This window comes from Erpetoichthys calabaricus, chromosome 3 (genome assembly GCF_900747795.2).
Source record: "Erpetoichthys calabaricus chromosome 3, fErpCal1.3, whole genome shotgun sequence".
Taxonomy (NCBI): Eukaryota; Metazoa; Chordata; class Cladistia; order Polypteriformes; family Polypteridae; genus Erpetoichthys; species Erpetoichthys calabaricus.
In genome coordinates this window covers 20421578-20438352 of record NC_041396.2, presented here as the reverse complement: position 1 = coordinate 20438352, position 16775 = coordinate 20421578, and the positions used below count along the sequence as shown (strand labels likewise).

At 36.9% G+C, this 16775-nt stretch overlaps 1 protein-coding gene across 1 annotated transcript in view; it reads right to left on the bottom strand.

The window, feature by feature from the left end:
• Positions 1-886: 886 nt before the first annotated feature.
• Positions 887-16775, bottom strand: part of nras (NRAS proto-oncogene, GTPase) — a 52296-nt gene continuing 36407 nt past the window's right edge. Inside the window, exons 5-6 of the mRNA XM_028796453.2 lie at positions 11289-11412; positions 887-4225 (exon numbers count right to left, since the gene is read on the bottom strand). Coding sequence (XP_028652286.1) covers positions 11293-11412 — 120 coding nt within the window. The 3' untranslated portion in view covers positions 887-4225; positions 11289-11292. The remainder of the gene's footprint in view (positions 4226-11288; positions 11413-16775) is intronic.

Here is a 16775-nt window from a genome sequence, read left to right as displayed (position 1 = left end):
TGATGGGCAGGGTAGCGTTGGCTTTACGTTTGGTCTTGCTGGAAAAAGAAACAATCTTTTCCCAAGATGCAGGTTTCCTGAACAGTACATCAGGTCCCACCCCATGCTTCATGGTGGGTATGTATGTTTTTGATAAAAGGCAGTGTTTGGCTTAGTTTGATGGTCAAAAAGCTCAAGCACAGAACCTTCTTTCAACTGACTTCAGTGTTTCCTTATTCTGCCTTCTACTGAAATATCAGGTTATTTATCTGTTTATTGCCTGTGGAGAGCATGAACAAACTCATTAAAAAACTTGAAGCACTCCAAAGAAATAAACTTTTTTATTCTATTGGTTAACTTGTGTAAAGCAGCAGGAGAAGGTGCTGCTGTGTGAGGTTTGCGTGTGTACTCTGTCCGACGTCCGACTCACGTTGCATTGAACATCAGTGCGGCTGTCAGACAAGTAAGAGAGGAAAATATGCCAAATATACAAAATCTCATATATTACATTTATGCATAACATCTCCCTTCAATGTGAGAACACTCCCACCCCTGTTGAATCAACATTAAATCAAAGAGTTGGCAGCTATACTTGACCGGGTTATTCTGAGATAAGTCTTCCAATGTAGCCTGCTCTATTACTTCTGTCTTATTCAAATAGCTCAGCTCACCTAGGAGAGTGTCACACAATGTGCATAACTAGGCGGCTTTCCTCTTCCCATCCCAATCCAGAAGATCAGAGAATGGACATAAGCAGAAAGTCCCATCGTTCCCATCCCAGTCCAACAAGACAATAGGCCAGTCTAACAGGGGAATCAATTGTGAGATATTACAATACCTAATCCATATTCCTACAAAGGATAGCAGGGCTTTGCTCATCAAGCCCTAAATAACCAACACAACTCAATACTTGTATAAAAAATTTATTCAAAAAAATTCAATACAATTATTTTAGGGAGCTGCATTTATTAACAAACTAAATCAGGTATTTAATATTCTATTTTCAAAACATAGAATACAAAGCAAAGCAACTAAGAATTTAGCAATTTTGTGGTATGCAGCTCAAAGTAATTTGGTTTGCAGCCCAAAGTCAATGGTTCTCAAGGCAAATTCTATAACCTTCCGAGCTTCATCTTATTCTTAATTAATCACTTTTAACATTGGTATTTTAACAACAAAGGAAAACCTTTAGAATTACAACTGTGCTATTAGCCATTTGTTTCGTACTTCTTCATGGGCAATTACTACAAGAGCTATCTTGTTATTCCAGTATACTTATGACATCTGGGTAAATTCTAAAAAAATTCTTCCAGAAGCAAGCTTTCACTGGACTCAATAAAACTACACATTACTTAAGTAATTTGTTAGGGAATCTAAGATATCAGTGTATTTTGCCCTATAACATTTGAAAAGATGTTAACATTACTATCACCTAAAAGGCACTTTTTTGGAGCTATTAGTGATGTAATAACCCACAAATAACTGCCCAATAAATACAGTTGTTATTCTACCCTGTTCCCAAAGAGGACAAAGGCCACTGGCATTTGATTATTATGTCTCCTTGATTTTAACACTATACGTGATTGTTACTGTAGCCTTAACACACCCCTCTTCTGTTTTGTGCAATTTAGCTGCAATTGGACTTTGAGATGCCTCTGTCCACCCAATATTGTCGTTACCTGATAATTTGAAAATACAGTTCACTTGCATATTTATTTTTATAAAATTAAAACTATGTACTTAAATGCAGTGCTCACTCCAACAAAGCAACCAACAATGAAATGTTCATGAGCTCTTCCTGAGCTACACCTTGATTCAAAGTGTAGGAACAGATGAAATATACTGATCAAAAAGGGACTCACAATTGGAGCTCAGTAGAGCCCATAAATGTACAAGCACAACACCACCCCACAAAAGAATAATTAATATATATATATTGGTTTATTAATAATAAACTGAACAAAGCTTATTATGAGGGCCATCTTATCAGCAACTGTGCAAATCAGAAAAGTACAAATAGAAGAAAACTTGACTGACAATAATTAACACTTCATAAACCAGAAGGAACCTGACTGGCCTAGGTCTGAACCACATTAAAAGAAAAAAAAAGTCTAGCGGCCTACATGTCAAACATCTTTTTTTGTGTGCAGTGCAAAAGCCACCATGCTGCCAGAAGCCTCATCACCTGAACTCATTCAGCTTCACTTTGACACAATTAAAAGGTGTCTGATCACCGTTAGCCTCCAAAGGATCAAGCACTGATTACTGAGCATTAGTGATTTGTCCGGGGACAAGGAAGGAAAATCAACACACATTATATTATAATCAACCGATCTACAATGCACTGTGTCAAAAACTATATTACATGTACTGCAATCTTTGTCTGAATGCTAACTGCATCAAGAAAATCTCTCGTAAATTTTCCTCAAAAAAAGATGAGGTATTTGCAAAACGAGGAGGGCTTATTGGAAATTAAATAGTAGTAAATTAAGCCTAAAAACATGTACTTATTCATCTTCAATCCAGTTTCCAAATACCAACCATCCTTTTGAAGTGTTTAGCTTTATTTTTGGATTATTCAGTAAGCAACAATTCCAAAATACAGCTTATTTACAGTTCACCTGTAGCTAACCTGTCACCAATCCAAATCTTTTCACTCTTCATACTCTTCCTTCACTACTGAGAAATAGGACCATTAAATGCTGGCAGGCTCTAAGTTTTTAGTCACTACAGAAACCCTGGTGGGATCTGTAGCCTTGACGGCAAACATACAAAAGTGCAGAGAGCTGTATTTCAGCTGAAATTCCCTATATATATCCTGTTACTGCCAAGATGTACTCTGATCCAATGTCAGTTTGGTTTATTTATGTCATTTCAAAACTATAGCTGCATTCATGAGGAAAGTCACCTGCTTTCAAAAAGAAACTGAACACAGACTGACCCAGAAAGGTGATTGAGAGATAGACAGACAAACTGGAAAGGCACTATGATAGATAAGTAGGTAGGTATAAAGAAAGGCACCATAAAACAGATAGGTAGATATGGATAGAAAAGGCACTATAAGAAAGATAAATAGAAAGGAAGACAGAATAAATTAAAAGAATAGGATTTAATTTTCATTGAAAGAGAAAAAATGGCAATAGGATATAACAAGTAAAAAAATCATTCACTGACAATTTGAGTCACTTATGTTGGCAAAGCAGCCAGAACTAGAATCTAGGCAACGTTACATGAGGGAGAAAGTTGCTTTCAAAATGGCCTCCATGTGCAGTGTTTAACTTCAAATGCCTACTGTTAACAAAGCAAATTTTTTACCAAGGAATTCATGTATTTGGAACAAACTATACACAGTTAATTTTCAAAACTTGAGGCACGGGTACAGAAGGCACCCTAAAACATGAGCTACTATCAGTCGGAGTGACTGTCGGGTTATATGTTTCGCTTTGTGGACAGAATTCATTGCACACTTTCCTTGGAGGTATGTGAAAAACAGGTAGAGCAAAAACATGAAGTGGGGCACTGGATAGACTACTGTATTCTTGTTCTACCAAATGCAGTTAAAGATGACAGAAAAGGCCAAAAACCTCACTCATTAACTAGCTGATAAGAATTACAGTAGAAAAAAAAGACAAGGCTGTGTAGTTAGGCTTAGAATTCACCTCATACTGGCACTGTACAGCCTCTTACAAAAACATGAACAAAATTAAACATTCACTGATTAGGAACACTCCATTCATGCCAAAATCTGCACCAGAAAATACAAACGATGAACTAGTAACCCTAGCTTTGGAAATGCTGTCTCAAAAACCAGACATGGAGACCTCACATGATTGTAAGAGTTAACTGTTTCAAACTTGCGGCAGAAGTTTTTATAATTAAAAATTTCAACACTATTATTGTTTAAATAACTAAATAAAATCCATCCAGTACTTGGTTACAGTAGGGACGAGGGACGACTAAGGCCCCCACAGAACAGTTTCTCCAGTTCAGTACAGCCTGTGTCTTCCATCCACAGGGCAGAGGCCACGGTTAAAGTCTATATAATCATACCCTCCCAACCAACTCAAATTTTTATTAGAATGTTCTTAAAATATTCTTAAAAATGTTAAAAAAAAAAAAAAAAAAAAAAAAAAAAAAGGCAAACAAAAGTCACGTCCTCTTTCAGCACACCAAAAATAAACGTTGTCACACCTCTTCCATTTCACAGCATTTCATCCTGAATACATGGTGAGGCAGCGCCAATAACCTGAAGAAAAAAAAAATAAAAAATAAAAACTTGCATTAGTAGTGAAAGCAATAGAGGAAATAGGCTAAAATAATAGAAAAGGGTAGAAAAACAATTTCAGTCAATCTTCTTGCAAATTTGATACTCTAAGTATAGATAGTGTCTTTAAAGATGTTAACACTTCAATAAATTGGGGACTCAAAGTCTGCAAAAAAGGCGCTTTCATGGAAAACAAGTTCTTAATACAATGAAGAAATATGAATAGCATAAATCTCTAGTGTAGGTATAAAAATGACAATTTCTAGTCAGCATGGGATTTCAAGACTTTTAATAGAGTAAATGGTTGGAAAGGATTTGGCAGGACCTTCAGTAGCAGCAACACAGCGTGGGTTTCCTCAAGGAAATGAAAGCAAAATACTAAAGCTTATACAGTGCCTATAAAATGTATTCACTCCCTTGGAAAATTTCATATTTTGTTATATAATATTGAACCACAGTGGATTTAAATTTGGCACTTTTGACAATGATCAACAGAAAAAGGCTCTTTAATGTGAAAGTCAAAGACAATTTTAGACAGCGGTATAAATTAATTACAAATATAAAACAGAAACAAAGTCCCATTTGTCAAGTGGCCCCCACAACTTTTAATCAGGTCTGCCAATAAATTCTGATGGTCAACTTAATGTGGCCCGCATGTTGGCTTTGGTGTTTAAAATTAAGTTTGTGACAGTACAACATTTAAACGTATGAGGCGCTTTAGCGTTACGCTTACGCTTTTTCAGATAATTAGCCTATCATACAAACAAATTCATGCAGCCCAACTCTCCAAACTTAGCTAGCCTTAACAATGGCCAGAAAAAGAAAAGTGGACAATGAATAGAGAATTTCAAAAAAGATGGTAAACAGAACATTTATCCTGTGAATTCAATCAGAAGCCAATGTGTCTCGTATGTCAAGAGTCAATGGCAGTTTTCAAAGAGTATAAACTTTGGACGCATTTTGAAACGAAGCATGAGCATTTTACAAGCGTGGACCAGGAGCAGCGGCTGCAAAAAGTCTGAGAATTAAAACACAGGCTTCAACACCGGTAACACGTTTACTCGCATTAACAGTCAGAGGGAGGGAGCCGTGAAGGCAAGCTTTACAATAGCGGAGGAAATAGCAAGAGGATGTAAGCTGTTCACAGAGGGAGAGTTCATTAAAAATTGCATTGAAAAGGTATGTGATGTTGTATGCCCCAACAAGAAGCAGTTATTTACAAATATTAGCCTTTCTCGAAACACTGTGGCTAGTCAGATGGATGAACTAGCCTCCGATTTACAAGTCCAGCTAAAATCTAAAGCCATGGAATTTGTTCTATATTCGTTGGCTGTAGATGAGAGTACAAACAGGACAGACATTGCCCAGGTTTTCACATTCATCCGGGGAGTGGATGCTTACTTTGCTGTCACAGAGGAACTTTTAGATTTAAAGGCCATTTACGGGACAATAACTGGACAGGACATTTTCAGGCAAGTGGAGCTGTGCATCAATGAAAATGGACTGCAATGAAATAAACTTGTTAGCCTGACAGCTGATGGCACACTTGCAATGTGCAGGGAGGTTCTTAGTTTGGTCGGTTTGGTCTGGCGCAAGGTGGAGCAGATGGGGGGAAATCTGACGGCCTACCAGTGCATCATTCATCAGGAAGCCTGCTGTGGAAAGGTGTTGGGCATGGGACATGTCATGACAGTTGTAGCCAAAATAGTAAACTTTATTCGTTCATGAAGCTGAGGAGGAAAACTTGGTGCACAAGAATGTTCAATACCATATGGAGGTGCGCTGGTTAAGTCGTGCAAATGTGTTTTGCGAAGATTATATGACACCCACAGTGAGATCGCTTGTTTTATGGAGAGCAAACAAAAGCTCATCCCCAAGCTAGAGGATGAAAAGTGGCAGAGCGACGGCGTTTATGTGTGATGTAACAGAGCACCTCAATGTCCTGAATGTAAGACACCAGGGTTGAAAGCAGCTGATTAATGAAATGTGAGACTTTTCAAATGAAACTGTCTATGGGAGGGCCAAATGCACCAAGGCAACTTATGGGACTTTCCTACTTGCCAGTCAGTCAGCGACACAGTCACAATTCCACTGTCGACAGAAGTTTATACTGAACACACTCAAAACGGAATTCAGCAGGAGATTTGCTGTTTTTGAATCACAGAAATTTAACCTTGATCTGTTCGCAAATCTGTTTGCAATTGATGTTGACGTTGCACTTGAGCCCTTGCAGTTAGAACTCATTGAAATGCAATGTAACAGTGCTCTGAAGACCCAGTACCAGTCAGCTGGGACTGCTGAATTTGTCCCTCTGCTCCCAGAATCAATGCAACAGCTTCGCCTTCATGCTGCACGTATCATGTCAATGTTTAGAAGCACCTACTCATGCAAACAAATGTTTTCCGTTATGAAACTGAACAAGACATCCCACAGATCCCACCTCACAGACCAGCATCTAGTCTCGGTACTGAAAGTGGCCATGGCACAGGACTTTAAACCTATAATAGACGAGATTATTTCTAAGAAAAGGTGCAGAGTATCTGGTATTGAAAAAGCCAGATGCTTAAAAATGCTTATTTTGCATAGGTTTGGCATTATTATATGTAATATATACAGTATTATCATATTATTGTGTACATTTAAGTTTCTAAAAAAAGCCAAATAATGAGATTTTTTTTTTTATTTCTTATTTTTTGCATTAACTATTTTTCTGATAACTACTATCTTATTTGTTATTAAGTACAGTGATCCATGTTTTTAATTGTGAAGTTACTTTCACACAAAAATGAGTCTTGATAAAAATATTTTGCTTTAATAACCAATGTCGGTAACAAAGACCTTATTTATTATTTTGCTATATCTGGTTATTTATTTTCTTTTTAATCTTTTTTTCTAAATGAACAAACTTGAGAAAACTATATTCATGTTTATTTAACACAGTTACTAGTCAAGTTGTATTTCTACATTAAAAATAAGAATTGTATTAAATGTCTGGCCCCTGCTTTTTTTCACAACTCTCAGCACGGCCCTCACTAAGTTTGAATTTGACACCCCTGAACTAAGTGATTGCATAAATATTCACCCTGCATATCTTTTTTGTGTGCAGTGCAAAAGTATTCAGTTTTATTTTTGGATTACTCAGTAAGCAACATTTCTAAAACAGTTATTTTCAGTTCACCCCCTTTAACATTCCATACCTAAATCTTCACTGGGGTATCCAACTGGTTTTAGAAGTCACCAGATGATTAGTTCAATGGAGATCACCTGTCTGGGATATTCATTGATTGCAGTCTAAATGAACCTGTATGTGTAAAGACCAACTTGGTAACTTAACCTGCACACCAAAGACAAAAGAATACCCCAGGCAACTGTGCGATTTGAAAGTGCAAGTCTGGGAATAGAGACAACATTCAAGCTGCTGACTATCCTTTGGAGTCTTGTCAATGGAAAAAGTGTGGCACAACTCTATAACTGTCTAGAGCAGGCCGTCCACAGAAATACAGTGATTGTAGAAGAAGGCAATGAGTTAGGGAGGCCACCTAAAGCCCTCTGAAAACTGTGAAGGAATTACAAGCTACAGTGGCCAAGACTGTACAGTCAACAACTGTTGCCCAGGTGCTTCACCAGTCAGAGTTTAATGGGAGAGTGGCAAAGAGAAAAAAGGCATAGGACATTTTGGGTAGAGTTTGCCAGAATACATATCAAAAGTATACATAATACACAGTATATACATAATACCCATTATGAAGTATAGTTGTAGCAACATCAGGCTCTGGGGATGCTTCTCTGCAGCATGTCCTGGAAGACACTGCAGCAAAATACAGAGAGGTCCTGGAGAAAAACCTGATGTAGTTGGCAAGAAACCTGACCTTGGGAGAATATTAGTTTTCCAGCAAAACAACAATCCCCAATCACAGAGCAACACAGCAATGGCTTGAAAATAACAATGTTAATGTGCTGAATTGGATAATTCAGAATCCAGGTCCCAATCCAATTCAAAATTTGTGGCTCGATTTGGAAAAGGCTGTTCACTCATAATTCCCACACAATCTGACAGAGATTGAGCAGTTTTGCAAAGAATAGGGAGAAATTATAGCGTTGAGGTGTGCAAAGCTGTTCGACAATGAACTGAGCAAACAGATGCAAGGGTGTTATGGCTGCCATCTACCAAATACTGACTTGTAGGAATTGAATACATGTGATAAATTTTGATTATGTTTGTAATTAATTCAGCTCATTTTGGAGAGATCTGTTTCCACGCTGGTATTAAAGAATCTTTCCATTGATCAGTCAACTTAAATCCACTGTGATTAAATGTTGTACAATAACATAATGGAATTTTTCACAAGAGGCTGAATGCTTTTTATAGGCACTGCACTCAAGAACAGTTATAATGCCCCTAACACCCATTTACTCAAGCAGCTTGAATGAATAAGAGGCAAATCAAAATGCAAATGTCTCTATAAAGGCCAGAGAAAGCAGTTTTCACTAGCATTCCACTTCTAATTAGTGATGGACCAATGAACCAGCCAAGGACTGACCACTGTGTTGCTGTTCAAATGTCACCAGCAATTGGGTTGCGTAGACAATACTGCATACATTACAAAACAAAAAGGAGCTTCCCACTTGCTTAGGCACTCATTAATTGGATTTTATGGTTTGTACCTACAAGAGACACGAGTACTGAGGAGATGGCTCAAGTTTCCATTTCACAGCCAACCTGACTGGCACTGTAAATTAACTTCCAAGCATGCTGAATCAAGCAGTGTGTTTTACTTATATTCTCATCAGTGTAAGTGCAAGCAGCCTTTTGTAACAGAGGAGTGTGAGTAAATGAGAATGTGCTCTGTTAAAGTCCAGCAATATCCATGTACGTGAATATACTAAGATAGAAAAACCAAATCAATTTAATAGAAGCAGATGACTCAAGAAGGACCACAAAACAATCAAGAACATTTATGGAACACTTGTGCACAATAACATTTCCTTCTATTCCACACCTTCCTGATTTGACTGTAGTTACCACTCTATCTATCCCTCCTGTTCTTTCTTACACTACTTAGCAGTTTTTCTCCTGTCCAACCAATCTCCACCTCTGCATGAGAAATTCTAATAGACCCTACTTGATGTCAGCTTAGACAGCCATATTAAGGACTTACTTATTACTTAATTATTTATGCAGAATATACTAATGTCAAATTTATTTTAAAACATGTACTTATAACTAATTGCAAATTGGCACTAAACGCTACTTAAGAAAATGAGCTCCTTTCCAGTCACTCTTGACTTTGATCTCATCAGACCTTCTTCTTATGCAAGGAATCTTGGTGTCATTTTTGATTCCTCCCTTTCTTATCCCCCGCCCAAATAAATCACATTAAGAAACTTTCTTACTTTCACCTCCGTAACATATCCCGTTTTCACTCATTCCTTTCCTTTTCTAATGCTAAGAAACTTGTCCATGCTTTTATCACATCCTGCATCGATTATTGTAACTCGCTGCTGGCAGGTGCCCCTTCTAATCTTATATCACAGCTCTGTTCGATTCAAAACTCTGCTGCAAGAGTCCTTACTCAAACCAGTAACAGTGAGCACATCACACCCATCCTGCTTTGCCTTCACTGGCTCCCTGTGTATTACAAGATTGAATATAAAATTCTATTAATAACCTACAAAGCCTTAAATAGCCTTACACTGGACTACATCAGTGACCTTCTAAATCACTCTGCTACTGTTCGCATACTATGGTTCTCTGATTCTAGTAATCTTGTTTTGCCTCACACTAACCTGCACTCTATGGGTGACAGCAGGGTCTTCAGCTCCATAGCACCCAGACTTCTGAATGACATCCCAAAATTAATTTGATCAGCCGATTCCATTCATTCTTTTAAAAAACTTAAAACTCATCTATTTAGGAAGGCTTTTAACTTAACATTCTGCCCTTTCTTTCAGTTTACCTCTCTGTCCAGGTGCTCAGGATAATTTGTGTGTGTTATATCACAAATTAGGTAATTTGTTAGGTTTTTCTTTTAGTATTGAATTTAGTATTTTACTCTGGTTTATTGTTGTTTATTCTGTTTAATACTTTGTAATCTGTTTTATTCAGGAAAACATTTACATCCAATGTTGTATATACCCTGCTATTTTTTGTACGACTCTGAAGCGCCTTGAGCATGGGAAAGGTGCTATATAAATAAAATGTATTATTAATATGGAAAGTATGCCAAGAAGTGACTGTAGGCCACCAGAGTATCAAAAGAAGCAAAGACCCTTTTCTGCAAGTGTTTTCCAATTCTGAAATTGGAGAACATCATCTCCCTTTATAGATTCATTCTAAACCTTCAGTCTGCTAGAGTAGGAATCTTACTTAATCCACCACACTCCACCTACACTCTGTGCATCATGTGCCTAATGACTTTTGTTTACGAAGATAAAGATTTATAGTAGTACTTGGCAGCAAGCTATAAGATTAATTAAATATGACCCTAACAATACTATTATTTTAGTTAGTAAATGTCCACAATACCTTAATAGCTATGTTTGCAGAAGAGTCCAAAGTGTGTTTCTGTTTGTGTTGAGGGTTTGATAATTATTGGCCTTATATTCAATACTTACCATCTTATTTTATTACTTATTTTATTAATATGAAATTCAAAATCAAATTCCACAAAACCAGTGCTGTTAAGGAACAAAAGTAAACTTAGCAGACTTTACCCAAGTGCCATTCCCTTCCAAATTAAAAAAAAAAAAAAAAAAAAAAAATCTAACCACCACCAAGCATTTACATAAAATCCTGAAAATTCCTTACACTGTCATTAACAAAATATGCTTTGCATGACTTTCTGATAATATAAATTGTGCTGCAGCCTGCAAGGTTACAGAAGCACAATGACTATGCTATGCTAGACTGAAGCTATTCTGACTTTTCATGGTCAAGTGCCCTATTAATGCACTTCAGTTGCTGCTTCCTTCTTTTTAGCCATTACCTGCATCTTTTATTTTTTTAATCTACACTGAATACATTAATTTTATCTGATAGACTCACTTTATCACATAACTGTGCAGGAAACTCCCAGGCATCCCTGATTCCTCTCTTCACTGCTGTTGAGCTTCTTCATTCGGTAATGCCGGATCTCCCGCACCAAAGTGTAAAAGGCATCTTCCACTCCCTGTATTACCAGTAAAACAGAACAAAAAGAATGTTATCCTGTTCATTTTGATTTCTAAAACATTTCAGGTGTTTTTATTATCTTGGTCTCTCCTCCATGCATTGGTTACAAACATCCTGCTTTTCGAAGCACTATTTCTGTCTTATGGATGCTTTCAACACCTTCATCTTTCTCCTGGAAGTCAATGACTAATCATTATAATCAGTGACTTGTAACAAGCATCTATATCAAGATATTTAAATCTACTTTTACCCCCCTACTCTTTAACATTACAATAAATGTGACTAGTGCTCTTAGCGGATGATATTAGAGTTGGATGGATTGAAAATGGAAAAAAAAAATATTAAATCAGTGATGCAGTCATTAAAGACAAAACCTGAGGTCAAATTCTCATGTGTTTACTCATACATGGAAGCAGTTTTATGAATAAAATGAAAAAGGCTTCTGCAACCAGCCATACATACTCTGAGCAGGACCTTGGACTGGCAGACACAAAACAGAAGCTAGTTGCCTGTATCACATAAGAATCAGTTAAGTCGACATTATTTTCAACGTTTCAAAGACTGGAAAAAGTTAAGCATTTACGCATCAAATCATTTTTTGTCTTTTTATTACAACTGAAAAGCAAAATTACATTTCTATTTTGGAACCAAATGTTGGTTTAATTGTTAATGTGACTTTGTCTCATGGTAATATGGAATACTACATTCATAATGCAATTGCTGCATTCCAGCCTATCCTTTTCATCCATTTTGTATGATGGGCATGTAATAAAACAAGAAGATGACACTCATAGCTGCTGTCACATCAATGCCAATAGCCAGGGTACGGTTTCCACTGCTGTTTTTCACTTCTGCAATATGCAAATGTTTTTGGGAAGTGGCATTTAAAAAATTTATTACTAACATAACTGGTTAAAATAGTTATTTTGTCAGTAACTCTTTGCAAGTTATTCAATTATGCTTTGACTAAGTATCAAAAATCAGCATGATGGGCTTAGCAATAAATATAACACAGATTATTAACAACGTACTGGCTATAGAAAAATCATACCAGGCAAAAATACCTTGGACTAAATCTGCATCAAAAGCTGAAAGAAGAAATTTGAAGTGGGGCATTTGTTGAAAATTCAAATTGAGAGAAAACAGCATGGGTACTTAATATTTATAACATCAAGTACCCATGCTGTATGCATCTACAGTGCCTGCAAAAGTATTCAATCCCCCTGAAAGTCATCATCATTCTGTAGATTTCAAAAGCTACATGCACAAATCAAATTATTGACAACCTAAGTGTTCAGATATTTTTAAAGCCAAAATAAAAATCTTTTAAACTGATAATAATGAAAGTCACAGCAGAAAGGTTACAATGATAATCATTTGCATAAAGTACAAGTTAAAAAAAGGATTTAAGCATCTGCTCTGAGGAGATTGCGTAGAAGACAACTCATCATAGCATCAAGCCATTCGTTCTAACATTTTATGCTTTAATTAGAAAAGGGCCTAACCAATCAAGTCATACTCCATACTGACATATGTACTCCCCCAAAAACCAGAATATATTGTCACGCTTGGGTCACAGAATTGCACAGAAACACAGGAAATTGAATAAAGTTCATGTCTCTACAAACACTTCAAACAAACAGGTCTCTTTCAGAAGTAAAACGAGCTCAGTATGCAGTTAGTTCTCGATTAAAGAATAGACAAACATCACAGGGGAGCACAACGGGAGTGGGACCACCCAACAGGAGCAGAGGACGTCTGCGGGAGGAGGAGCAGGAAGAGAGAGAAACAAAGCATTCAGCCAAAAAGGACAGGTGCTGTTCAGGCTTTTAAGTATGCATAGCGTAGCATCGTGTGAGAAGTCTATCACATGACAGAGCAGCCGCAATTAAGCTCAGCAAGTAAGGGAACAATGTGAAGGTAGTCTATCAACGTTTTTTTAAGATGGGTTTTTTGAGGAGCGTCCATGTCTTCTAGGGGTTTGTTCACAATACGAGTCGGTGATAGAGAGGAGGGGAAAAAAAAAAAAAAAAAAAACATCCCAGAAAGAAATCAATACCATTCAGGCTGCACATGCAGGAATATAGGTACAACATTCAAAGCAAATCCTGTAAGCAAGCAGGTTAATTAATTACCTAAATGCTTATGAAAACATTTTATCATAAGAGACATTAAGGCAACAAGTCTCACATTATTGGGGTAAGCCAATTATGCAGGTTTTGGAAATCATGTCAGTAAACTTGGAGTTTGAGTGGCTACTGCACATGAATAGAAATCTGAATTACATAGTGGAATATCAGACAGAGGAGCTATGCTCTAGAATGAAGCACAAGTCCACCTCATCTCTCGACACTAAGCTTTTTCTGATTTTCATTCGTTGAAGAATGTTCTTGGAATGCCTTCGATCAAAGAAAGGTCCAGTCTTAAACGTCCTGAGCTCTGGGGGCTCAAAATCAGTATCTTAACCAGTTTCTTGTTTAACATTTCTGTACTTTATTTGCTTTTGGCTATTGTCCCATACAGAAATGCCTTGTTTGTCTGGTTCATCAGATTCTTTAAATCTTCCGTTACTCAAGGCTTATCTGTTATACGGTGACCCATTTTAACATCAAGCTTCCTCAGAGAGGATGACAACATTGCTGCTCAAGGAGTATCTTTTGGGACTATGATAAATACTATCATGGTGGAGGTAGTGCTGGGCGGTATGACCAAAATTCTATATCACAGTACAGTATTTTTCAAAATTATACCAGTTTCACAGTACTCAACTGTATTTTTTTCCCATGCATGAGTGGATGTTAACCACATTTTCCTCTGCAATTATTGCAGTAGACTAGCTAAGAATAACTTATTCCACTGTCATGAGAATTGCACATTGTACAAAAAAACATTTTAATGTGCACACAAGTATTAATACAGATTTGCATGGCCCCATAAAGTGTTTTCAAGGGGGTGGCACTAACGAAGAGAAGGAATCGCATTGCATGACAGTTGCAGTCAAAATATAGAACCTTTTTATTGAACAAATTTTGCAAACAACAAACTAAAATTTTGACAACATATTTTCAACCATCCAAAGAGGAATTTAGACTTAGTAAAATATCCAGAGGTGCTTGTCAAAAGTTGTATTGCACTGAACATGTCTTAGAAAAGAAATAGTAAATATTTTTTGTAAACCAACTACACTTTCTGTTAATGTTAACAATCTCTGTCCATTGACATGTTAAAGTGACTTTTTAAACAACTTTACCATCATTAAACTGCATAATATTTAAACTAATAAATAAAAATAAAATAAATAATAGTGCAACTTCCAGTAATAATACTATTATTTCAACACTTCAAGCCCAGGTGCATTACACAGTATTCACCAAATAAAAATAAAATAAAACAAGTGTCTCGGTGAGACATCTTTACCAACTGAACCATCATTAAGGCAAATTGCATTAATATGGACCTTGCTTCAAGCTAAGCTATATACATAAATAATAAAACTGTAACTTGCATTTATAATGCTATTTGTGGTATAGCCCTACGGACGTGTATTATTTATTCTCGACATTTCCACTTTATAATCTCTACATAAACGGTGAGAAAAATGACATTTTCACTTTATTCTCATAGTTTATTTTGTCATTAAAGTAGAATGTCGTAAACTAAACTTCATCCTAAAATCAATGTTTAATTTACTACATTTTCTCAAACCCCGTCAAAAGTTAATGTAGCACATTAAATGCTTTGTGTTAAGTGTTCCCTGAACCAGTTGTTAATCGCTACGCACTTCCTAATCTGACTTCCTCTGCACTAAGAGGCAGCGCAGGCAGCAATCGCCACACAATACATTAACTTCATGATATTCCTGCTCTCTGAAAATTTAGAATGCTAAGATAAATACTTCATTACAAGGACAAATACTGTGTTATTTACTGTTATTAACACTTAAACTGACATACTTGGGGGTTAATGCACCCCTGGATGCCAAATACTTAATTGCTGCACTTTTTAAGAAAATGTCACAATTCACCAAGAAAATGTGAAAATTTTAATGGAACACATTTTTTTTCATGCAAAGAGCATCACAATTACTGCAACACTGAGCATTTTACACACTGCCAATGAACTGTAAAAACTATTAAAAAAAAAAAAAAAAATTACTGCAACAATCTATTATATGTACAAGGTGCAACGGACGCCATTGATGAAATTCAGTAAATCACCGAGCCAACTGTGCTTGAACTGGCTGCACATAAGCACACAGAGGTAAGCGCTGATGCTTGCAGGCTAGTGCAGTGGCTGAATCCCAGGGACAATGATGCTGCAGTTCTGCCGTGGTCATGAGCTGGCTACTCAATGAATATACGGCACTGACTGATCAGCTCCGGCGTGCTGGCAAATTGCTCTGGGAAGCAACTATAGCTGGTTGCGGCGTTCAATGAATGTACGTTGCCGAATACACTTGGCTCCGGCGTGCTGGCAAATTGCACTGGGAACCAACTATAGCCAATTCTGGTGGTTTGAGGGTTAAAATACATTAGGAGATGGGTACATCAAGGGCTATACATTGCCAAGAGGTTTGTGTTGCTAACCAACTTTTTGTCAAGCATGCAAAGTAGCTTCTTACCAAACTGGTTTTCGACTGGAGGCCTGAGTTTTCCTCTTTTAAAGTCCACAATAATACGTTTCAATAAATAAAAAGGTTAACTCACAAAGCTATACTTTTATGTTTGAGGCATTTTGTCTAACAACCCCTCATGATGGGAAACAAAAAAAAACTTTTGAATTACACTATATTCTTTAAGAAGTAACCGGCACAATGACAACTTCACCTATGAACCATTGACAGAAAATGACTAATTATTTTGACTAAAACCAGTGACTTCTAGTAAGAGGGGATATCGTACTTGATGACTTCACTTGCTGATCTTGATGCCAGAGTATGTCGGACAATATGACCAGAAAATGCGGGGCATGACAAATTATATAACTCAATGGTGACTTTCCTGTACAGTTACACATTTCTAAAAAGATTGCAAGCGTGTTCTGTTTTCTGACAGCCAACAATACGCTGCATGAGAGGGTCAGTGCTGTCCAAATGTTTTACAGGTACGGCAAGCTCAGGTGCAATCGCAGCTACAAGTTGTTTTTTTTTTTTTAAAACTCCTTTTCATCCTGACGTAATAGGTAAAACACAAAACATCAGACAAAAAAAGCTCTTCCATTTGCAAGGTCCAAAATATCCGTGCTGCTCATTCATCATAGATGTATTATATGAATTGTATGATTCTGACTTGGCACCCATTGGATCCCAACTCTTCCACGCACATTGCCCCTATGTCTTAAGACAATATCAAGGTGGTCTGA